Genomic DNA, 26,284 nt, shown 5'->3' with positions numbered 1-26,284 from the left:
TGTATTTCCAGTTTTTGAAGTACACGTTAGAAAGTTTCAATGTGGTACCAAATTCTACATTCTTTTCTTAAGAATAAAACCTGAACCCTAGTGAATTCAGGTGCCTTAACTTGTAAGAAAAACCTGAACCCTTGTGAATTCAGGTACCATTAATTTGCAAGAAAAACCTGAACATGCTTGAGTGAATTTAACTTGCAAGAAAAACCTGAACCCTTGTGTACCTTTAACTTCGAAGCAAATTGGTTGTAAGTACTAAAAGGTCTTCTATCTTTAGTTTCAATCAATCACCATGTACATAAGGTATCATACTTACAACAGGTAATACTTTTAATGCTTATGATAATTTTATCTAGAGAAATTTGCAAAGGAATACAAAAATGATCACTCATAAAAATAAGCAAAAGTTAGCAAACAACAATTGCAGTATACCTTGCTTTTACAAGCCTTTAAGCCAGGAATTTCATCTGACAAGTCCGATATTAAAGAAGAGTCCTTAAAACAGCAAGCATTATTGATAATAGCACACACTTAAGTTCAACCTGTAAGAATTTTGTCTGCCAAAAACTGTGTAGTCCATCTACATGTACAGGCCTTGACAATATCCAAGCTAGGTTTGTAAACAGATAATGTCAGTGTTTTGACAACCCAATTACTTTTATTGTTAACCTATCTACATCAAGTGATATTGTGCCTGATTAACTTCAATTAGCCTGGGGGTTGATGCAAGTGATTAAAGGCCTATCAGAATACATGATTAAATATTTAGGTCTCCATACATGTATCTTGATCTTGAATGAATCATAGTCACAGTATGCCAAAGAAAGTAAACGTCAATGAACTGTGGACCAAGTCCATGTTTATCACAAAGAAGTACAAAAAATATGTTCTGCTTAAATTTGTTGTAATTTTAATTATTTCTGTTGTTCATTGTATGCTAGAATTGGTAACAAGAGTCTCTCAAAGGGACTGAATTTTGGATGAAAAGAATTTCCAGGGATTGAAGTTAGGACCATATCTTCTTTTTAGGTGGCGTCCACCAGTTTTGTATTTTGCATAGGGTTAGAATTTTAAAGAAAAAGAATTTACCCTGGTGTCCTCACTGGTTATACTGGTTTTAAAAAGGACCTTGTATATCTTAGGTATTATTCAAAGAACCTTTGATTCCCTTTATTTTGGTATATAATTGATGGGTGTAATATGGGTTATAGAGTATACAGTTTGGCCTTACTTCAAAGGTGCATCTCTCAAAAAAACTGCTAGCTCTGCTTGGTCATTTTCACCTCCTGGACTTTAGAGGTAAGTTGTTAAAAAAAGATCTTTTTACATTTTATATACTTGGTAATTCATTCATAGCAACTTTCAGAAGCTGTTATTGACTTGTCTGCAAAGTTCATTTTCCCTATTTTAACAACTGCTAAAGATAGTGTACTTTAGACTAATTCAGGCTGATTTTTTTAGCACAAGGGAGCAGTCATTTTAGGATCATTTATAATTTCCACAAGTACAATATCCAATGAAATTTCAGCCACAGTACATGAAGGTAACATAGAGATATTCCAACATTCTGTCCATTGTACATGTTGCAAATGTAAACAACTTCACCTTATTACGCCCACCACTTTCTCAGAAGTTTATAATATCTGTAGAGTGCCCCCACAGGTGCCGAGAGTTGAAAAAATGTAATAACATGATTTTCAATAAGGCCACCATGGTAGTCATGTAAAATCAACACCATTTTCATTCGGGACAAACTTGACATGATACAAAATCTTTCGGTTCAAACCTCAGGTCATTCAGTACCATGCTCAAGGTCATCATAATGGCCATACTGAATATAATCAGTACGATTTTTATTCAAGACTAACTGGACATCACAAATAATTTTGTGCAAACTCCATATTGATATACGATCCATTCAGGAGTAAGTGATAACAGTACAGCCACAATGGTGGCATACGTGATGTCAGATTGGCAACATTCTTACTGAGGACCAAATGGACACGATAAACAAGTCCTCTGGCAAAAACCCCAAATGATATCACTTTCTGTTTAGGGAATGTAGTGATAACTAGATTTGCAAAATGGCTGCTATAGAAACCACACTGATGCATGATCTGCAATATTTTCAGGATTAATTAAACCTTGATGAAGTCTTTCATGAAGATCACCTGTCAAAGAGTACTGACAACAAAATGTTTAAGGTGGGCACCATATTCACATAGAACCAAGTAGTCACCAAAAGAAGTCCAAAATCCTGATTCCTTGGGACCACATTTAAGGTCTTTATAAACTGTGATGAATTATTAGCAATCAATATATTTTCTTCTAATTCTCTTTTTAAATTACAAATTTGGATTTTATTTTTATCCTGAAAAGACAGAACAGTGTCTACTCCAGTCTTCATACATACACACGTGGTACTGTGCTGTCATAATGTTTATACACTGCAGTATTTATGTAATGTACTGCATAAACTTGTTTTGTTTTCTATGTCTGTATTATCGCAAGTCTGCCTTACACTGAAGTACATAATCATATCATTCTGCTACAAAATCTTGTTATGTTTTCTATGTCTGTATTATCGCAAGTCTACCTTACACTGAAGTACATAATCATATCATTCTGCTACATAATCTTGTTATGTTTTCTATGTCTGTATTATCGCAAGTCTACCTTACAATGAAGTACATAATCATATCATTCTGCTACAGAATAATGAAAAAGGATGCACAACCATACTTGTCTTCTAATAGGAACCATGTTATAATGAGGGGGGAGTGCTGTCGGATCACAAGGCAATTATATAATGAAAATGCCACTAATGCCTACCAGTGGCAACATTTAAAGAAATAAATAGCAAGTAAATACGTTTTGCCAAGTGAAATATGTGCTTCAGTTGTTTATTTTAATTCAGTTTCAGTGTAATCATCATAAATGTAATATGCAATCTTCTATTCAAACTTCAAAAATGTAAATCTAATTCTACAGTTATGTCTGTGGGCATTTTTGTTAAAACATAATTAACTGCCAACTGTGTATTTATCTCCAATTTATGGACGCATTTGTTACACTCAGTTAAAAGCGAACCTGCTATGGATAATCTTGTTAATAATGTCTTTTGTGTCAAATCAAATAACACAAATGAAATATTTTAAAAGTTAAAAGGCATGCAAATCCTACCTGTGTAAGACCTAGTGGTCATAGTTGTGTGTCGGGTCAACTCATTTCAACTGACCACTCAAACACATACAAAAATGATTGTGTACATAACAACTACCCTCAATTTTCCTATTCACAAATGTAATTAAAGAGAACAAGGCAACCACGTGAAAGGAGTACCCTGATGAATTCAAAGCTTTGTTTGATAGATACACTTCATTATGGTGAAGCAAGTTCTAGAGTTTGATGTGAACTTAAAATTCCTGAATTAGCACTCAAAGATTTGCTGAAGGATGCTCAGAAGTTTCACTATTACTTACAATGAAATCACGGCATCAATATTTTACTAATAAAAGAATTTTTAATATCAAGTTTCAATGTTGATGGTTTTTGCATGAAACAAATGCTTACTTTTCAAGAAAAGGAATCTTGTTCTTTTGCAAAAAGTAGTAACATAACATAATATTCTGTTGGTATACAACATGGCACACATGTACATGAAGTGTTGAAACCTGTTGGAGTTGTGTTTTTTGTGATCTTTCAGGGATTGTATATCTTAAAAATAAAGGTAATTTATACAAAAAAGTGAACAATTTCATCAGAAAAAGCTGTTTATTGACGACTGTTCCCAATGTGATTATAAAACAAGTATTCAGCCATTAAACAATGCTTACACCTCCTCCATTCCACTGTCTTCTTGATGTCTATTCAGGATGGCACCTACTTCTTTACTTTTGAGAGACCCCTTGGTAACTCGAGCCCTGGCTTACATTGCGGTCTATGTTTTTGGACCCAGTTGTGAGCAAAGTTATCATGGAAGATGTGTACTTTGCAAATAGATCCAGGGTGTTGTTGCCAATGTAACATGGCATCCACAAGTGATCTTTCAATGACAAATCACAGCAAGACAGATACATCCGTATCTCTGCCCAATCAAAACATTTGTAAAGTAACAAATTTTTTTGTTGAAAATTTAAAATAGGAAGTTTGTATTCATCAAGTATACAGGGAAAGGATAGGCATAATGTGTGCTTCAGACCTACCAACCCTGATGAGTCCATCTCAGTAAGGTATTTTATTTTTTTCTGTAAGATTGACCAGTTTTCAGTAAGGTGTAACAAAATATCAATAACTGCTATTGTAAAGCTGGAAAACATAATTAAAAGTTCGATGCAGTGACGATAAACATTATGTTCAACTGAAAAGTTTGTAAAGTACATGTAGACTTTATTTACCACTAGTACAGCTGCACAAACTTTAGTTCCAAACCCTATGCAACTCAATGGCTTGTTGCTATCTCTCAACTTGACGTAATTCCTGGAAATTCCTTTTACATTTCACATGATGGCAATTATATCTCTCGCCACGAGATATACTCAATTGGCACATGATGTCCAATAAAAGTAATTGTTTCCTTTCCAGCTTAATTCACAAGAATCTGAAAACTCCTTTTTATTCTTCTGTGCTGATTATTAAAACTTTTAAGAAGCTTATTTTCCCTTTTGTCTTAAACATGCATCACTTTCTGGAGGCCTATTTTAAAAACTTCTATAATCAACAGTTTGATCATGCAGACTCTTTGCATGAAGAAATAGGTGCAGTTTAAAGCGTCTGGGGTGCTGCTGTAAAGTTAGTCTGGTTCCCTGACAAATTTCACTAATTCTAATATGAAACCCAGATCCAAATCAAACACAGATGAACCAATTATCTGTAATTTTTTTACAATGATCATTTTTCCGTAGTTTATGCTTGTATGTGTTAAGTCCATATTTTATGGGTAATTTTCAAAAGACTTACAGCAAAATCATAAGGGTTGGCAGGTCTGGTGCTTGTTTAATTGAAATCAATGCATGTGTGAAGAAGTAATAACAGTGTGAGTCAGCATGTATTTTTATGTATCATTTGACTGACTAATGTCAACAGAATAAACTAGATTTGTATTTGTGAAACATGTCCAAAATGTAGACATAGAGAAATCCAAAACATTCAACAATTTTGAAAAATTTCAAATACTGGTACAATTCCAGAAAATCTAATCAGGTCATCTACATATGCATACAAACATTAAAGAGATTTTATCATAAAAGTAAGGGGGTAGTAGAACAAAAATGAACAAACGAGGGAAAGGGGGAAATGTCCATAGTTCAACATTTGCATAAGACTTCAATACCCATCTCTCTTTTTTCCTGATCCACTCTGTAAGAAACTTATTAAAATCAAAATCTTTAAAAAGATGTTGATGCCAGTGGTATAAGCATTAATCTGTTCATTGTTTCTCTGCTTAATTTGTTTCTTATCTGTATGAATATTGTTCTATACAGAGAACACCCTTTACGAAGCAATAGTATAGACCAACACATTATATACAAGCCAATACAAAAAGCCTAATAAATCTTTTTAACCAAATGGCAGTTAATTTACTGACTGTCATAAAATGTGTACTATCATCAATTTCATTGTACTTTGTCCTAGAACAAATTTATCCAAAAATTAAGGAGGCTAATGATTCATCTTGTTTCTAATAAGTTACACTTGAACTTTTAAGATATTTTATTTATTGCAGCAAAGTTAAAAACCAACAAAATCTGCAATGACCCCCGATTGTGTAATCCAAATAAACGCATTTGTCTTGGCAAGTTTACTGATTTCTTTGTTGTGAAAGAATGTTTTGGGTTATAATGTTGTTGTTGTTGTGGGGTTTAACGCCATTTTTCAGCACGATAGGCTATACATGGCGGCCAGTATTAATGGCGGAGGAAGAACCTGGAAAACCCCGGAAAGAACCACCAACCCACGAGAAGCTACTGGCAAGCTTTCTCACATGCCCACATTGGCTGAATCTTAGACTCGAACCGCCGCAGACAGAGGTGAGATGGCAGTGATCCGTAACGAAGAGCGCTTTAGACCACTCGGCCACTCGGGGCCCCTTGGGTTATAATGTGTTCTCCAGATATCTTGTGGCAAACAAGGGCAAATATTTTAAAATTCTTAAACCCTGCCAAGACAGGATTTTTCACTTTTGTAGTGATCGCAATCATGAAATCAGAAGTCACACTGGTAATCCTAATGGATGTGCCGTATTCCAGTCAAGGGAATTATTTTCTCCATTTTTCATTAAAGTTAGATCCACACTCTTTTGTGTTCTGCTTCTTTCACTTTCTTTGCTAAAGATTTTTAGTGCACGACGCTTTAATCTGGAGATTACTTTCTAATGCAACAAGCACTGAGGTTAAACATCAAGATGACATCTTGCCGAGCTCTATGGAGATCACATGAGAGCTCGCGAGATTAGGGTGAGCAACTCCGTCATAACATTGCCCATGCTGGTCTGGTTCGTTATTTCGTGTGTTCCCTGCGTTGCACAACACAGGGAGTAAACAAAGTGGGGAGCCAGTCAATGCTCAAAGTATACACGATGCCAACCTTCGTCCAATGCACTGGACATTAAATAAATCCTGATCACATTATGTGAATCCTTTGCGTAAAAAAAACACATGGCAACAAAATGTGTGCGTCCATTTTCTCCAGCGTGCGTCTCTGACACACAAATGTGCATAAAGGGAAACACTGACCACAACAACTTTCAGACCTTATTTTCAAAAACCAAGTGCAAGAAATTTCCAACTTTATAACTGTATAATATTATTTTCAGTGAAGTATATATTTATGTATATTTAACACTCTCACCTTTTCTGCGAGCATCAGCTACTGCATTTGCACTTGTTTTGCTCATTATTTTAACAATGTACAAAGGGCAGTTAACTTGGTTAGCTATGGCAATGGCTCTACAGGCTGCTTCCCCTTCCACCTAAAAATACCACAAAGGTCATTTGGAGATCATTCATGGTCATCTGACATAACCACTGTTCACGTGCAAAGGAAAGGTAACCAATGAGACATCAGAATGCAATGCAAAAGAAAAACCCAAGAAATACCATAAAAGGCAACTAGACAGACTCTAAAGGCAAAAAGCTATATTTACATGACAGAGTTCAAGAAAATATGGAAATTCTTAATACAATTCAGTTGTAATGCTCAACAAAATTTTTATTCCTCTGAAAGAACTTACTATTCTTTAATGAAAAATCTGTAGACTAAACAAAACCAGATTTTTACATATAATAGCAAATATCAGGAACTGATGATGCCTGCCTATCCTTTAACTTTCATTGCATCTGTTGCTGTATAGACTAAGGCTAACAAGAACCAAAACCTTTCAGTGGTGTGTGCAATAAATCAAACCTGTAACTTAGTATATGTTTTGTTCAACCTATTTGTTTTCACCATTTAACCTTTTGTTACATATTTGTGATTGTGTGTGTGTGATTTGGATTTTTAACATTCCTTTAACAATTTTTCAATCATATTGCTATGACGTCTACAGTGTGTCAGTTTATAGTGATGTCTAGCCCTAGGGCATCATGCCGAAGACATGTAACAACATGTCCCACCCAGTCACATTATCATGACACCAAGCTAAAGAAAATAATCATTTGAAGAAAAAAATGTAATTTCAATGTTTTGATCACTATATAATACTGAGAAACTGTTATCAATATTAGAATTTCCAGTTTACTTGAACTCTGACCTGTATATCAATCTATAATACAAACCTCTCCTTCGTGCTACACAGATAGCGTCAGCAGCAGATTTACTCATGACGTGCACAACATAGAGGGGGCAGTTACACTGATCTGCAATAGTTATGGCCCTTGATGTGGCTTCTGCTTCAACCTAGTCCACAACAACAAAGAAAAGCATGCAAAGAATAGCTAAGTAATAAAAGCCCACAACAATGACAAAACATATGTAAAATCAAGGAATAAAAGTGGAAAAAATTACAGAGAATATGAAAACGGAAAACTAAATATAGGTCCTCATCACTTTTTATTTATGGATACATGCTCGTTATTTGCAGGAAAAAAACATAAAAGCAACAAAGTGGGTACACTAAATGAAATTTCAAAACACGAAATAAAATAAAAAACCTATAAGTAAACCCATTAGAAGCATAAAATTTGCAATTAAAGCATTTGCAGTGAATCAAGTGCCAAGTAGATGAGTAATACAACTTCTTGTTACGGTTACGTTTCTAATCTTTTCACATAAGTACAGTACTTCCTCATTATAATGCTTACCATGGGAGACATGGAGTAAATCATATTTTAGTGGGACAACTTTAAAACAGGGTTCCTGCCACAAATTTAAAGTTTCCAGACTTTTTCCAGACCAAAAATATAAAAATGTCCAAACTTCCCAAAGAGCCTGAATCCATATACTAAAGCTTTTCCCACCTGCAAAAGAGCAGTCACATTAATGGTTTCCGACTTGGAGGATAATAACAAAAATTTAAGACTTTTTCAAGACCTTTCAGTCATTTTTCAATTTTTCCTGACATTTCCAAGATGTGTTAAAAGAATTTTCAAATTCTAGACCTCTTCCAGAATTCCAGACCTGTGTTGGAACCCTGTTATAATCATAATGAATATAATTATGTGGCTTAATAATGACATAGGATGCATGACTATAATCACTTAATAACAGGAATATTGTTAATATGAAGGGCCTTATAGTGAGGGAGTTTGTATATTAACATTAGCACTTCACTGGTTAATGTTAAATATTATTCATTGACAAGTCATCTAGGCATAAACTAAATGATCACAAATATACAGGGTCATTTTCATGCTGAGGTGGAGTAATCAAGTTTGACAATTAAAGTTTGAGTAAATATTAAAGTCAGGAAGCATTTACAATTTTCTAAAATATTTCTGATATTACATAAGCAAAACAAGAGCTGAATCATACAAATCATTAACTTTTTAAAAGTCAGAATGTCTGAGTTAACTTTGGGCTTTAATGACTTCATATAAATACATTGATACTTAAAAAATAAAGTTAAATAAAGTTAATTTTGGCAATACATTTATGTCTTTGATTTCTAGATGAAGCCAAAATTGATACAACAAAAAAAATGGTTCATTTTAAAGGAAATGTTTGCTTGTAAAGAATTCAAAAAATTAAGTTGTATCAAATGCCTAGTTTATACCTCTTCAGGTCGACTCATCTCATGCCCTTCTGGGCCTGTGATTCCCATAGCTATCAACTCTCTGGACTTCTGAAAATAAATCAGTTTATGACATGATGTTATTAAAATAGTTTATTAAAAATTCATCTCATACTTTTTGTATATTACATCAACCAAGGCAAAAGTGTAACACCATAATGTTCTAAATGTAATGCCATTACTGTGTAATAAATCAACAAGGCAGAAGTGTAACATCTTGATGTTCTAAATGTAATGCCATTACTGCGTAATAAATCAACAAGGCAGAAGTGTATCATCTTGATGTTCTAAATGTAATGCCATTACTGTGTAATAAATCAAGAAGGCAGAAGTGTAACATCTTGATGTTCTAAATGTAATGCCATTACTGTGTAATAAATCAAGAAGGCAGAAGTGTAACATCTTGATGTTCTAAAAATACCATCAAACAGGCAGAAGTGTTGTTGTTGCTTTCTGGGGTTGAATGCCTTTTTAAGCACATGATAGGCTATACATGGTGGCCAGTATAGCTGGTGGAGGAAGAACCCCAGGAAATCCTGGTTAAGAACCATGCACCCACTGGAAGATACTGGCAAGCTTTCTCGCATACCCACATTGGCTGAGTCTGATATTAAAGCCAACATAGACATAGGTGACATGGCAGTTATCTGTAAAGGTGAGTGCTGACCACTGCCACCCAGGGCCCCAGGCACAAGTGTAACAGCTTGAGGTTCTCAATGTAATACAATTACCAGGTAATACCACTAATTTGTCAGTTTTAACAACAGTACTCCAGTGTATTTTGTCATGCGATGTAAATTGAACATCTGTGACCATTTCATATGATATTTATGAAACTCAATGAAGAATTACATTTTGCAAGTTTTAAATATTCATCTTATCTGCAATAAGTAAGCTAAAAATAAATGCAAGATCTGTATAACTGCGATGATGCATCAATGGACTCCAGTCAGAATTGTTAAATGATATAAGTGGTCACTGTATTTCTTCCATCTTTCAACTTTACAAGTGCTCAAACCATATATACTCACTTATAAGTCAAGTCAAACTGCAAACAACAAAGATCCTGATCTGACAGAGCACAATGCACATGTAGATCAGGGTACATGCTGTTTGTTTTACTGATTATTCTTAAACTGCACAGACCCAGATCTGCTGGTGCATTATATGATGGCAGATCTGGGTCTGTGCAATTTGCAGTAGGACTCATCTTCTAAGCACGTATATATGGTACATAACCTTATAATTATGTGTTGTTGAGCATTACCTGCAAATGTGAGAGGATTGTTTTCCTCTCCAGAAAATATTTTAAAAATACAGTCTCCCTGAAAATTTAGAATCTGCAATCAGTACTATGTTATGAAAAGACCAAGAGCAAATTTCATTGCTTAAAAAATGTCCTCCTCCCCTTAAACTGCACTCATCTCCAATATATCTCCCTACAAAGAGTAAATAAAACCAAGCTTTAAGAATTTCATTTGTTTACACTATTTGATCATAGCACAACTGTAATGAATGCATGTCCTATCCACAATGATCATGCAATACCAGATTTGTACATGTATAATCTCATGCTACCTGAGCAACCGCTTTGTTTTTTTTTTTTTGGTGTTCTATTGATTATACTTATCAAACTGCACAGATCCAGATTTGTCGGTGCATTATGCGACAGCAGATCTGGGTCTGTGCAGTTTGCAGTTGGATGCATCTTAATAAGTGATATTAAATGGTAGCTTCAATCACAAAGATTATGCAATATCAGACTTGTATATGTAGTAACTCTTGCTACCTGAGCAAGCACTTTGCTTTCTTTTATCAAGATACAGACATGTTTGGCTTTTACTATTGATAACATCCAGGATTATTATTCTAAACAAATCAAGAAAGGTAAACAACACAAGCAGCAGTTTATCAACTTCTCTAGCATACCAAAACAGAGATTGTTACTGCATATACTCGCTTATAAGTCGAGTCAAACTGCAAACAGTGATCCTGATCTGCCATAGCATAATACACCTGTAGATCAGGGTCTATGATGTTTGTTCTACTGATTATTCCTAACAAACTGCACAGACTCAGTTCTACCTGTGCATTATGTCTACCTGTACATTATGATATGACAGATCTGGGTCTGTGCAGTTTGCAATTGGACTTGGTTTATAAGTGAGTATATATGGTACAACAAGTCAGAATTATGGCCAGACTTAACTGACATATATCAATATAAAAACTGGAATGGTGGAGCTAAGAAAAATTCCACCATCCATCTATACATTCCCATATCATTATTCCCATCCACATCGCCCCAGATTGAATGCACATCTGTACAGGTGCAGATATATATAAACTTTTCATTAGCTGCTCACTGAATACCAATCAACCTGGTAGATAGCATGGTCTTTTCTAGGGCATGTATTTACAGGAACCAAGACTAATTTCTATCATGCAATAAATTTGATCAAATATGCTTAATTCAAACACAATATAAGCAAGCCTTACCTGTGTTTACTTTAATAAATCCCACCAATATTTAGCAAATGTCAACTTTGTTTCAAAAAAGGAAGTGAACTGCATTTTCACTTTTATACCTATTTTTCTTATTTTAATGGGGAGGTGGTGCTTAAAGAAGAACAAAACAAAACAAACACTTTCAGACCAATCTAAAGAGAAAACAAACACTTTCAGATCAATCTAAAGAGAAAACAAACACTTTCAGGTCAATCTAAAGAGAGGGTAATGAAATTAAAGCTGTCTACTTTTTGTGAAATATTAAATGCATTCTATTGTAACTACATTGTTTACCACCCTTTTTAAAAAAATAAATAATGCTAACAAACCTCAAAAGCCTTATTCTTTGATTGTTAGGGCAAACAAAATCATTCCATTTCATATTGTTGTGTAGTTTTTGTTTGTATCTGTGCCAAAAATTATAGATGGGAGAATGGTATGGTAACTTGTTCAACTCACCCTATCATCTGTGCAAACTACCGCATAGGATTGGAACAAATCTGATATCCATACCTGTACATGTCCAATATTCAAAAACTGTTAATCTAATACTCTTTTCTCACTGATTAATTTGTTGATTCAAATTTGAACTGAAATGAAATTTTAAAATCCAAGCAATATTAATTTTCTGATCTCAGGTACTTCTAGATGACATCTTACTACTGTCTATGGATTGTCTATTATCGTAATACTGATACATAACATGAACAAGAGATAAAAGTTAATGTATTAAGTTTACAATTTATTTACTTTTCTTGAGAATGAAAACTTTGTTCTTTGTTTTATTTCAGATCTTAAATCACATTATTTTATACATCTGACTATACAGTGATCACGGACTGTGAAATTTTCAAAGTAATCAGCACTTAAGTGCTTATGTGCTAAGCATAGTTACAATACATTGTCAAGTAAATTTTAGCACTGACATGGATAATTCAGATTTGTCATGCCAGTCCTATAATGTAATGATGTTTTGAGAGTGATTACACTTTTCTCGTTCTTTTATGCTGATAAAAAAAAAAAAAACCAGTGTAGCAAAGACTGAATCACTCAAAAGAATTGTATTTTCACACATCTTCAAAATGCACAACTGCATGTAATAGGCAATACACCTACCAAATCATGTCCAATTATCTGAAAGGGTTGCAGAGCTGTGGTGGTTACAAGAAGTGTGTGTTAGGTTACAAAGAGTGTGTCAGTTGCATGAAAAAGAGGATTACCAAAGGGCTGCCACATCTTGAAAACTCTGAATTAGATTTGCTAACATGCTGACCTTCCAAAATGCAACCCTGTGTACATGCAAATGTGGTCTATATTCATTCAGAGAAACTGTATGTAACTGAACTATGTATATAAAACAGAATGCAAACTTATTTGATATATGAATCCTTTTCTGAGATGTCCTTCAGTAGACTTGTGTAAAAAAAAAAAATCTAAACATTCAACTATGAAACAGAATGTGGCCCTCATATCAATCTTAAACAGTGGTCAACAACTGTTTCAGCTGGGTCCTATTTATGCAAGCATCAAATGTCATAGGTGATGGCCAAACCAGACATTATCAGACATCTGTTGTCATGAAACTGACTGATCACAAAAAATGAACTTGGACTTGAAACTCTACAATCAGAAACTCAATTTTCTCACTTACTGAAGACATGTGGATTAGGTGTCAAAAACTTCTGTGAGACAATGATTAGCCAAATAAATTGATAAATAATGGCATGCTACACTGATGGAAAAAGGTCTTGTCCAAACAAATGATGCCTTGAAATATAGTCCATCAATATAGTAAATTTTCCAAGGACATTTTCATATGAACTACAACAAAAACATAGCAGTTACACAGCCTTCCATTAGATTTAAAATTGGAGGGTGAGTTGCCAAAGTAGGCAGAGGGTTTGGGGGATCTCCCCCAATGGGGATAAAGTTGTTTTTTTATTTTTTATTTAAGTAGCTGGGTGTAAAGTAAAAGTAGCCTGGTAAAGCCCTGATTAAACAGCTCTACCATGGGTCAAGATTCCCAAATAACAAAATATTATTAGAAAACAAGTTAAAACCTAATGAAAGATTTAACAAGAGGCTCAAGTGGGTCAGAAATTGCTCATCTGTTTGACACTTAACAGACAAATGCAACAGCACTTGGTCAGGAAATCTGGGTTAGTAGGAAGCTCTCTGTTGAAATTTCTTACTGCTAATGTTATTAAAACAATTGTTTCTAAGTTTCTCGAGTTTTCCTACCTATATCTGGTGGCACATCAGCAAAATTTGTCCACAATCTGTCAAGTAATTGTTTTTAGATAAATTTGCATAAATGTTTCTCTCTTTTTATAGATGGAATGGCATCATTTGAAACTCCTCTATGCCCAGATGTTTTCTGTTAAATTCATCAAATTAAGTTGAGAGAGTTTTGAAAAGAAGTTCTTTAAAAATTTTTCTATTTTTGGTAAAGGCTGTTATATCTGATGATGGACCAGTATCAACTGTATCAGTCTGAAAGGTCTATACAGCAGTATGCTTTCTGTCAACTATGATCTAATTCTATTCAGTGGTTTTGGAGGTTGCTTATTCTTTTTAATGTTTAATAAAGGCAGCCATATTTGATGGCTGTATCAGCATCAGTAGTACAAATCTGAAAGTTGCCCATTATCATTATGACTTTCCATTCAGGAAGAAAAGTGATAAAGAGATTTCGTAGATGGCTACTATGGTGGCCATAATGGTCATCAGACTGGAACCATTATCAACTAGGACCAACTAGACATCATAAGAACTCTTTTAGTGAAAACCCCATGTTGATATGACCATCTATTCAAAAGGAGATGGGATAACAAGTCTGTCAAGTTGGCCACTGTGATGGCCATACTGAATGTGAGAGAAGCACCCTTTTGATTTCGGACCATCAAGACTTAGGTGGCCAAGTGCTTGCCTTTACCTCTCATCTCTATCTGTGTGGGTTTGAGTCTCAGGCAAATGTTGGTATGTGAGAAAGCTTGCCTGTAACTTCCAGTGGGTCGGTGGTTCTTCCTCCACCAGTTGTACTGGCCACCATGTATAGCCTATTGTATGTTGAAAAGGGGCTTTACACCACAACAACAATCAAGTAGACCATTTGATGAATGTGAGTGTGAAGTTTCATGGGAATATGTCCTGTATGTAATTGTCACCTGCCTTGAATAGTCAATGGCCAGGTGTTTCCTAACCATATGATGGTTTCTTCCTACCTTAAGTGGTCACTGGCACATATCTACAGTGATCGCTCAGTCTAAGCAAACTAAAATTTTTCTTTGTGAGGAAGGCAATTTTTAAAATAATAGAATATCAGTGAATTGATGTGCATTTGTACTAAGCACTCCACGCATGTTGACAGTGTAATGTAAATAGTGTCAATACATCATATCTGAAAGCAAGAGTATTTATCATTACAGTCAAGGGCCAAAACAATTTGTTTGCTGGATGGCGGGAAATGTAATTTTATTAAAGCAGAAATGGAAAGTGTCCTTAGTGCTAGTCATTGTTACAGATACAGTTTGATGTCTTCATTTATTTGCCAATAAATTGAAGTTATCTATTCATCTGAGAAGAGAACCAAGTTACAAATCTTTTAATTAGTATCAGGGAGAATTCAATATTTAAATCTTGTCTATAAATAATGCAAGTGAAGTTTCATTTTGTGGGTTACAAAGAACAGCCACATACAGCATCTGATCAGAGATTTCTCTCACAAGTCAACTGTCTTTTGATTTCGGTAAGTTGAAAAACTGGCTAATCCAGATATTATTTTCAAAACTTGAACACGTTTCCAAGCACAAATGTACAAGTCAGTGAACAAATGAATCAGTCTGTGTAAATTGTCCACCATTAGCAAAATCATTATTTTGTCATGGTGCACAAATAAAACTAAGATTTAGGACTATTTTAAATCAGATGAATTTTCAGTTGAGAGAATGGATTAAATTGAATGTAATACAGTAATCTTGTGGTTTTTTTATCTTGACGAATAGTCCACACAAAACAATCTTGAAATAATAATAATAATAATAATAATAATAATAATAATAATAATAATAAATCATGATTATGCTATTCTGTACACGAGCCCCTTGAAGAGAAGACTATGATGGACAACAAGAATTTCCAAGAATTCAAGATAAGAACGTTTCTTCCATTTAACAGTGGAGTGCTGAAACCATCTCTTTTGAATTTGCTGCTTTGGTAAATATGTCAGCTTTACTCTATTTCATACAGGACAAGGCTGACATCACTGGAAATCTTTTGGTGAAAATCCCATGACAAGAAGTAGTGACAACGAAATCTTTAGGAGATCCAAACTGGATGTTCGACTGCTGGAACCATTTTCATTTAGGACTTGCTGAAAACCACCTTTATAATGACCATCCATTCTAGGGAATAGTGACAACAATATTTTTTACACAGCTGTCATTACAGCCATACTGACTGTATGACTGGCATCATTTTCATTTAGGATCAATTAGGTATCATAGGAAGTCTATTGGTGAAAACCCAATGTCTATACAAACATCCATTTGAAGACGATTAGAAATAACAGTATTTTCATGATGTGACTTTCCATTCAGGGGGCCCAGCAATAACAAGATGTTCAAGATGGCTGCTGTGGTGGCCATACTGGATGTCAGATTAGCAATATTTTCATTTAAGACCAACTGGGAATCACAACAAATGTTTTGGTGAAAACCCCATGTCAATATACCATCACTATTTTTATTCATAACCAGCCAGATGTCATGAGAAGCATTTTGGGGAAAACCCCCAATTTTGATATGACCATCCATTCAAAAGGAGTGGCGATAACAAGAGTTTCAAGTTGACCAATGTGATGGCCATACTGGATGTCCGAGCAGTACCATTTTCATTTAGGACCAAACACACCATGAGATAATGTGTGTTTAAAGTTTTAAGGCAATCCTAAATGTAGATTACAAGGAATAGTGATACAAGTTTGTGCTAATGGACAGATGACAGATGATGGATAATAGACAACTGACCATCCTCTAAGTTCTTCTAGTCTATGACCATTAAAGCTAACAACTCATTTTAAAAGTTGAACCTATGTACAAAGACTAGGGATTCTGAGAAAGAGCTCAAGTTCAAAAAAGTGATGAGTATATAAAAACCATGCAATCTCAACTACCTGTAATTCCATTTACCTGATCAATTAAATATCTCAACTACCTGTAATTCCATTTACCTGATCAATTAAATGTCCATTCTCAGCATGCACCATTGCAAGAGCACCAAGCTTTTTACATGCTTTGAAAGCTTCATACAGTTCACTGTCGTCTAACATAAATACATCTTTGTAGGCAAGGAACATCTTAAAAGAGTTGACACCTAGAAAAAAAGAAAAGACATTGCAGGAAAATATATGTATACAGGTCATATACAGTATATAGTCAAACTGCAAACAAAAGAGATACTGATGTGCCATAGCACACTGTGTCTGCAGATCAGGTTCTATGATGTTTGTTCTACTGATTAATCCTAACAGCACAACACAGACCCAGATCTGCAAGTGCATTTTGCAAAAGAAGATCTGTGTCTATGTTGTTTGTACCTGGACTTTACTTATAAGCAAGTATATAAGGTATATGCAAAAACCCTCTGTACATGACACTTTGGTCACCCTTAAAATTTCAGTATAATAAATTTTGCCATATAAGGTTATTAACATGATATCTGTACAGACTACAAAGATCTTAAAATGCAAATATGTGGGTCACTACACTTGAAAAACAGAATCTTGTATATGTGCTTATTCTATATGGAATGTATTAAATTGTGGAACATTTTTAAACGTTTGCTCAACTTGTTCTGCAACCTCTATATGAAAAGGGCATTTGTGTAAGACCCCAATGTATGTGAAGCCACTTGAAAACACAATAATAATACACATACAGATCATTCAATATGAGCTGTTAATAAAAAAACAAAGATACAGAGAAGGCACTTTTAAAGTGGAGTAGTCACTCATACATGCAATTTTAAATTCTGAATAATTTTCCCATTAACTAAAAGTATTCAGAGTATCCTGCCTTCCCTGTTTTTTTTAATGGAACAGCCTAAAATTAGACACTTGAGATTCTGCTATAAATTTATTCAAAGCAAAGTTGTTTACTCTCTAGAGGAAAAGATTTTAGATCTGTGGGGGGCCAAAAATTGTCGGACAACAATTCAAGAAATCTCATTGCTGAAAAAAAACTCTCATCAGGCAGCATTAAAACATCTAAATATAAGACTGTATCACTTGATCTGGATTGGTATACAGATAAACTAGTACCGATTAATATTACATGCCGATACAGTTGATCTGGAATGACATACAGATAAACCATTACAGATTAATATTACATGCCGATACAGTTGCCAAATGTCATTCTTAACTGTGTATGTCCAATAAGAAAGTTTAAAATTCCATTAAACCCTTCACTTGTCATAAAAAATTGTATTCAACAGAATAAATCAAACAGCTGTTATTAACATAAATTAGGTGATCACATGTACCAGGATCTAAACAAAAGCAACTATGCTATTGGTCATAGTCTTAGTTGTAGCTATGAAAATCGGCATGTTTTTGTTCATCATTTTTTAAAAACATTTAGCAAACAATTCTAGTGTTTACAAGGGGCCCTGAGTGGCCAAGTGGTCTAAAGCACTCTGTTATGGATCGCTGCCATCTCACCTCTGTCTGCATGGGTTCGAGTATCTGATTCAGCTAATGTGGGTATGTGAGAAAGCTTGCCAGTAGCTTCTCGTGGGTCGGTAGTTCTTTCCGGGGTCTTCCCGGGTTCTTCCTCCACCATTAATACTGGCTGCCATGTATAGCCTATCATGTGCTGAAAAATGGCGTTAAACCCTACAACAACAACAACAAATATTGTTTACAAAATCAATTATGCTACAGGTTAGTTACAGTTTACATGTTATTCTTTGTTGTTGTTTTTATTATGAATATGGCTGAGCATTCTCACAATTAGTTTCAAATCCAATCTTTCAGATGCCAAACAAGTTACTGGAATGACCGAGATGTCTTGATTGCAAAACATCAACTGTAACCTCATGTCAGCTGCTATTTAATGTACCAGAATGTCTTCCAATAGGATCAAAAGTAATGTCACCAAAGCCATGACTAAGCATTGTGCTTGAAGCATCAAATATTAAACCAGCATCATCAGTGGAAAATCCTCCGTCAACACTAAGTCATTGGAAAATCAAGGCTTATTATATCCCTTGATATAATGACCTTTAAAAATGAAAAGTGAACTAATATCAAATGTAGGTCCACAATGTAAATAAACAGACCTGACAAGTCTATTATGGAATGTCAACATGTACACTTTTTATTTATTCTGGTATGCACAGCAATTATCCATAAACTGAAACAGGTGTCTTGTGAACTATGCATGGTCTGTAACTCGGGTATCGTATTTACTCACTTATAAGACAAATCCAACTGTAAACTGCACAGACCCAGATCTGATATCGCACAATGTGCCAGCAGATTTGGGTCTGTGCAGTTTGTTTGGAGCAATTAAGAGAACAAACAATATAGACCCTTATCTGCAGGCGCATTATGCTACAGCAGATCAGGATCTTTGCTGTCTGCAGTCTGAATTATAAGTGAGTATATATGGTATGTAGTATGATTGGTTTTCAGTAATATACCACTCCCTCGATAACTCATACCCTGATAACTCACAAACCCGCTTACAATGCGGGGTCAGGCGCGGATCCATTTTTTATCGTCGTCAAAACTGGTAACTGAAACATTCGTAAAACGCTCATTTTATGGTCGAAAACGGTAGATATGACCTGGAAACTTTAATTAACATTTTCAAATAATCAATTTTTAATAAGAAGTCACATAATTGGTTACATTTTCTTTCCAAATGACAGTTTTAGTGCACCATAATTAAAGATATTCAAGGAAATTTCGATCAATGAAAATGTCATTTTACACCTAGTGTAGGCAGTACATTAATATTTCAATGCCAATTAAATAATTTTTTTTAAGTTAAATTTGTGTTTTAATTCTATCTTTTAGTTTCACTTAAGCATAATCATCATATATGCAATGTGTATTTAAACTTAAAATGTGTCAATCTACCATAACAGCTATGTCCACATTCTATGAGAACCTAATTAAGTGCCAACTGTGTTTTGATAACTGAAGTATTTGTTGTATTGTTGCAATGAATTAACAGCTGACCTCCTTTGTGTTATCATGTTAATTATGTCTTTTGAATCAAATAAAGGAGGTGGAATATATATAAAAAAAGTTAAAAGGTATGCAAATTCCACATACTTAATATCTAGCAGTCCCAGTCGTATGACTGGTGAACTCACTTCAGTTGATCAATCGAGCACTGTTATAAATTGTATTGTGTATGTAACATAAACTGTGATCAAAGATAGCAAGACAACCAAGCAAAATGAAGACTTGATAAAATAAAGAGCTTGGTTTCACAAGTACAGACCATTGTGGTCAAGCGATTTTCTGAGAATTTCTGAACTGGCACTTAGAGATAACCTCAGGGATGATAAGAAATTTCATTATTGCTTCCAGTGAAATCATGACATCAATATTGTGCTAGTTGAACAATAAAATAATTGAGTTTTGATGTAGGTGATTGCCTTATTAAATAAATGTCACTAGTTTTTAAAAAAAGGAATCTTGTTTGGTGGTATATCAACAGATAGCCAAGTTTCCGGCCTACTTTGACTCATGACTAGCTAGTATACTATTTAATACCACTCCGGGAACCAGACTGATCAACAAAACAAAAAGCAGTTACGTAAAACACATGCTTTTGTGTACACGTGATGGTTGTTGAAACCAGTTGGAATGATCTTTTACATGTTGGAAATTTTGACAATAAATGTTATTTATACAGAATAACGAACTACTTCATTAGAAAAAGCACATTATTAACAATTATTATTGACGTGATTGTAAAAGGAGGATTCAGTCATTAAACAGCCCAGTTCCCTAACCCACCCACCCAGTTTTCTTGATGTATAAGTGGATTTTTATTTTATTTTTGGAGGTCCCTCAATAACCAGCACCCTTGCTTATAGTGTGGTTTATGTTTGTGGACCACACTGTGCGCGAGTTATCAAGGGAGAGGTGCATTTGCTGTTTATGAACCTACTTGTAGACCTATTAGAAGGACTGCCATGAATTAAACAGAACAATCATCTAAAGCAGCCTACCCTGGCAAAGAAATGTTGACACATTTTAACTAAAATATAAGAAATGACTGTTCTACCATGTAAACGGAATAAAAATAATATACTTTTTAAAAGTAACTCATTTATTTTAGTGAGAATATGGAGTTAGTCTATGGAAAATAGGTTGATTGTTAATTTGATTAGTGTCTCATGGCATCAGTGCATAAAAGACTATTTAGTGTAAAGGCAACTGGGGCAAACAGCCTTGCACAAAGACACACCATACTGGCTCACTTGGGCTTATCTGGGTCATGTTTAAACCTGCAACCCCCAGATTTCAAGTTGGCATGCTAACCACTGATCCACTGCAACTCTACAAAAATGCTATCACAACTTACCTTTCTCTTTAGCAAGGACCTCCATTTCCTTGGCAACATCATCATTCCAGTAGGTGACTGCTACATGGAGGGCATAGTCACAGCAGACCTTGCTGTCAGCCCAGTCTCGCCATTTGTCATATGCCTCCAAAAGTGACACACCTTTCTGATCCAACACAAAATCCACTGTAAGGGAAAAATTAGTTTCAATATACTGTGATTTTGATAAATTGATTATCTTGGCGAAAAATTGAGACAATCAAAGATGATTTATTTATACCGACTCACATCTCTATTAAAAGTAACTGAATGCAACATTTTTTCAACAAAAAACAAAAAATGTTCTATCTCCAGAGCACAAGGGAAACTTGCTATCTACATAGTTTCTTAACAAGAAAAGAAAATCTTGTAAAATTGGATACAAATTTCATTATCATTTGAACCACCATATTGTAATTTAATTAATACAGGTTTAGCAGACTACATTATCTCACGTACAAACCATGCAATGATCTTGAACACATGCCTGTTAAAAAGATTTATAATCATTTTACACTGCAGTCATTGTAAACTGTAGAGGGATACATAGGTACAGGTAAGACCTGATATCAATTACGTGATATATATATCTTGGTAAAAAAGGCAAACATAGCAAAAAGATAAGGCAGGAAAACCACCCATTTAAGATAATTTCCAGTTATCTGGTAATAATTGTTGGTACTTTATATATTGTTTTAAGGATACTGCAACTACAAGTAACTTCAGGTACACATTATTATGCATTGGAATCTTTTGTATAAATGTGTTTATGCCAGGATGCTCTCATTTAGTCTAATATGTTCAGGTAGGTTTTGGAGAGAAAGTTCTTCCATGTTAGTAACAAAAGACAAGTATGATTTGTAGATTTATACCCAGTGGCTAAAGAAGCCACACTGCTGCCAAGGAAGTCACTCTGAACATCACACTGACAGAGCAGGTTCTAAGAAACACTTAAACTGAGTTTGATCACAACTATCAATGCCATTTTAGGTTTCCATATGGTTGCTAAGGAAGAACCCACACCACTGCTATGGAAGTTGTGGCAAACACAATTTTAATACAGTATTACCTAAGAAACATTAATGCCAAATCTGATAAAAACTGGCTCAAATGTTCTTGAAAAAGTTTCCATATGGTTGCTTTAGAAGCCACATTGTTTCTAGGGAAGCCACTCTGGACTGAGGCTACAATGTTTACCATTTTGTAGATGGTTACCATGGAGGCAACAAGGTCTGGTGTATGTAAGATATTAGATGGACAGATAAATGAAAGATTCATACCTGCCATAACACAGTGTCATGCTTATGTAAGATTCATACCTGCCATAACACAATGTGTCATGCTTATGTAAAATTCATACCTGCCATAACACACTGTGTCATGCTTATGTAACATTCATACCTGCCATAACACAATGTGTCATGCTTATGTAACATTCATACCTGCCATAACACACTGTGTCATGCTTATGTAAGATTCATACCTGCCATAACACAGTGTCATGCTTATGTAAGATTCATACCTGCCATAACACACTGTCATGCTTATGCAAGATTCATACCTGCCATAACACAATGTGTCATGCTTATGTAAGATTCATACATGCCATAACACAATGTGTCATGCTTATGTAAGATTCATACATGCCATAACACACTGTGTCATGCTTATGTAAGATTCATACCTGCCATAACACAGTGTCATGCTTATGTAAGAAAGATTCATACCTGCCAAAACACACTGTCATACTTATGTAAGATTCATACCTGCCATAACACAATGTGTCATGCTTATGTAAGATTCATACCTGCCATAACACAATGTGTCTTGTTAAAAACAACTTTTTTACTCTGAAAAACCCTGGTACAGTTTTGTTTTGAAAGACTCAATTTTCAGTATCTTCAAAGACCACCACCCCTGTATTCAAAACCAAAAGCCCATCACTTCAATATATGCCTGTAGCATGTATAAATGGTAAAGATTCTCGATTGGAGCTCATGTAGAACTATCCTTGGGGCAGTTTCGATAGCTAATTGTCAGAGACAATTAAAAGGCAAGGTGGTCAGATGTTCATATGCCATTTCATGCATTACTTTTAAATGGCTGACAACAACAGCAATGGTGAAGTGTCAAGTCCTTTGAAGACTGCTGTGTGGGAACCCATTATGCTAATTTGCATAGGTAAAGTTCACAAATGTGTTTTAAGTTATGGATAAATCAATGTGATGCATGTTGAAGAAAAAAGTTGTAACACATCAATGCCTTGAATGAGAATGTTTAAATTATCTGTATTAAAGATCTTTGACAAGTTTATAAACAGCAGCAATGTTTCGTCGATTTTGACTCCAAGTGTGATTCATTACTGAAGGCAAAATGTCTCAATGTATTTCGTGTGACTCAGGTAGCAATAAGCAATTAGTGAAGCAAGTAAAGAACAGCAAAACTAAATTACTGAACTTCTGGTTAGTTTTTCATTCATAATGTGCCAGCAGATCTGGGTCTGTGCAGTTAGTTTAGAGTAATAAGCAGAACAAACACAGAAGCATTATGCTATGGCAGATTAGGATCTTTTATGTTTGGCAGATTAGGATCTTTGTTGTTTGATGTTTGTAGTTTGACTCAACTTATAAGAAAGTACATAAGGTATTCAGTAAGTCCTTATTTCAAAGGTCATTTTTCTAAGTCTTGTTGTCAAATCATAAGGGTTGTCAGGTACATACACATATTACCTGTAAAGGCCCCATTAAACCTGATATTTCCCCTTCCCTTTCCCCCAGTGAAATGTTAAGTCCCAAATTTTATATATACTGATTTTGCTGCAGAGACAAGCACATCTTGTGGCCAAATGCAATGGATCCAGTTCCAACAATACTAACAGTATGGTCATCGAGAACAACTCAGTTCTGACCAGGATTCTCAGGGAATCCATCAGGGAATTTTGAACAGTGAGTGTAAAGAAAAACATAAAAGAATTGCACTACCTTCAAACCCCCAACTGGACAGCAATAAAGACTGCATCTAATTAAGTCTTTATTTTGCCATCCATCTGAATGACAGAAACTTGTGTTTTTATTTAATGTCAGTGTGGATCTGATTTTGTAAGTGTTTGACATGTGTGTTGGTGTTTGGTGATATTTGACGATGTTAGGTCTACCATTTATTTTTTTCTCTAAGTGTTTTACCATATAAACTCACTTATAAGTTGATGTTTTTTTTTTAAAACTCAAAATTCTATTCATAATGAGTAGGTGTCGTCTTATAAGCACAACATACAATTTTTTTTCATAAATCTAGGGATAATGTTGGAAACTCTAGATGTTTGCAGTACATAAAAATACTGTCAATTCAAATATTTTTACATTTGCATACCACTATTTCTATTCAGAAATGCAAATATGGTATGCACCGTGTTTATTCATTTCATAATGGTACTCATTGCACAATACTTGTATCAACAGTTATTTGGATTTTAATAATTTGAAATTATGGGTAAATTAAATATTACCCATCGCAAACTGAAGTTTCTGTTGATGTTGTTTTACCATGGGTGTTTACTAGCAAGTATATTGCTTTCATTCTCGTGTGAGTCCTAACAACCTGTATTTGTATTAATGTTTGTGTTTTGCTGCATAAACTCTGTGTTTGATGCAATGAAAGGTTTTGATTTGATTTTTATTTTTGTTTACCATAAGTTAAATTTAACTCCAAAGTGATCTTTCCTGCCAGTGCAAGTGGCTTGTAAAGGTAGGACCTTTTTTCTTCAAGATGACAATCCATTTGAACGAGCCAAGCTCAGTCTCTACATAAGCATCTGCATATGACAGTGAAGCCAAATAAACAGATGACTTGATGACGATTAACAATGACTAGATGATAACAGAAGATTTCATAACTTTATTGGACAATGAAGATGAATACTTGGACTTTGTACCAGATGATAATAGACAGTGACATTTACACGGTACTATGAATCACAAAAATGTGGACTTAAAGGAGACTAGAAATCAAAATTTTCCTTCTACGTATGTAATTCTCTACAGATTTTAATTCGACTGACATGTTTATAAATTAAATATCGTAAGCGGGTAGTGATTTTATTGCATGGAAGATACCACGATTCCGTAAATTGCCGAGTTTTTCCGAGTTTTAATGAGACGACAGATCACGTGGTACCGTGACGCAATACTAGCCAGTCCTCGAATACAAACATAAACATTGGCAAGCGAGGCAGACGGAAGGAGACCACATTAGGGTTGCACATTCAAAACTTGAATCTGCAGTCTGATATAAAAGTTTATGTACTGTACTGGTCAGTGTTAAAAGAATTTTTTTAGGCACAGGCCCCGGGCTGGTGACCTAAATAAACTCAAGCCCTGACTGAAATTCCACAAGCCCGGACAGTTCATACCTGTCAACTCTCAAGCCGGGTGAAAAACCTCCTGATTTTGGGGGTATTTCCTCATCTACATCCCGATCTCGTAATATCTCTAAATTTTTCGCAGCGAAGTCCCGATAATTACATTATGTCTGTCAATTTTCATTTGTCAGAAGAAGAAAAAACCAACCCCAAACCGTTTATAAATAGATATAACGTACGCAATCCACAGTCTAAGCTGCCACACTGCAGACATCGTAGTGATATGGCTGAAAAATTGTTAAAGCTACGTTAAAAATTCAAATCACACGCACACACGTCTAAATCCGGCACTGGACGAAATAATTAATATCACACAACTGTTTTTTTCTTCTTTTTTTTTCTTCTTCAGTAAATAGAACGTGAAAATTAAACATTATTAGAGTAAATTTCAGATGTTTTTAAACAACTACAACAGTACTATAGTATAACAAAATTAAAAGAATACAATTGTCACCAATTAGCTTAAATGAATGATCACTGTGAAATTTTCTCTGCAAACAAAAATCG

The 26,284-nt window shown here is 34.7% G+C and overlaps 1 protein-coding gene across 9 annotated transcripts in view; it reads right to left on the bottom strand.

The window, feature by feature from the left end:
- Positions 1-26,284, bottom strand: part of LOC149784942 (dihydropyrimidinase-like) — a 200,116-nt gene that overhangs the window by 19,240 nt on the left and 154,592 nt on the right. For 8 of the 9 annotated variants that reach the window (XM_089978579.1, XM_089978581.1, XM_089978586.1 and 5 more), the window contains 4 exons: positions 21,343-21,507; positions 16,965-17,107; positions 9,209-9,277; positions 7,773-7,893 (listed from right to left, as the gene is read on the bottom strand). In XM_089978579.1, coding sequence (XP_089834705.1) covers positions 7,773-7,893; positions 9,209-9,277; positions 16,965-17,107; positions 21,343-21,507 — 498 coding nt within the window. Of the gene's footprint in view, positions 1-6,846; positions 6,968-7,772; positions 7,894-9,208; positions 9,278-16,964; positions 17,108-21,342; positions 21,508-26,284 lie in introns of all 9 variants that reach the window. The other variant, XM_089978580.1, reaches the window with a different exon arrangement.

Source organism: Sinohyriopsis cumingii, chromosome 13 (genome assembly GCF_028554795.1).
Source record: "Sinohyriopsis cumingii isolate HCF-2022 chromosome 13, ASM2855479v2, whole genome shotgun sequence".
NCBI lineage: Eukaryota > Metazoa > Mollusca > Bivalvia > Unionida > Unionidae > Sinohyriopsis > Sinohyriopsis cumingii.
This window is presented reverse-complemented; position numbering and strand designations above follow the sequence as displayed.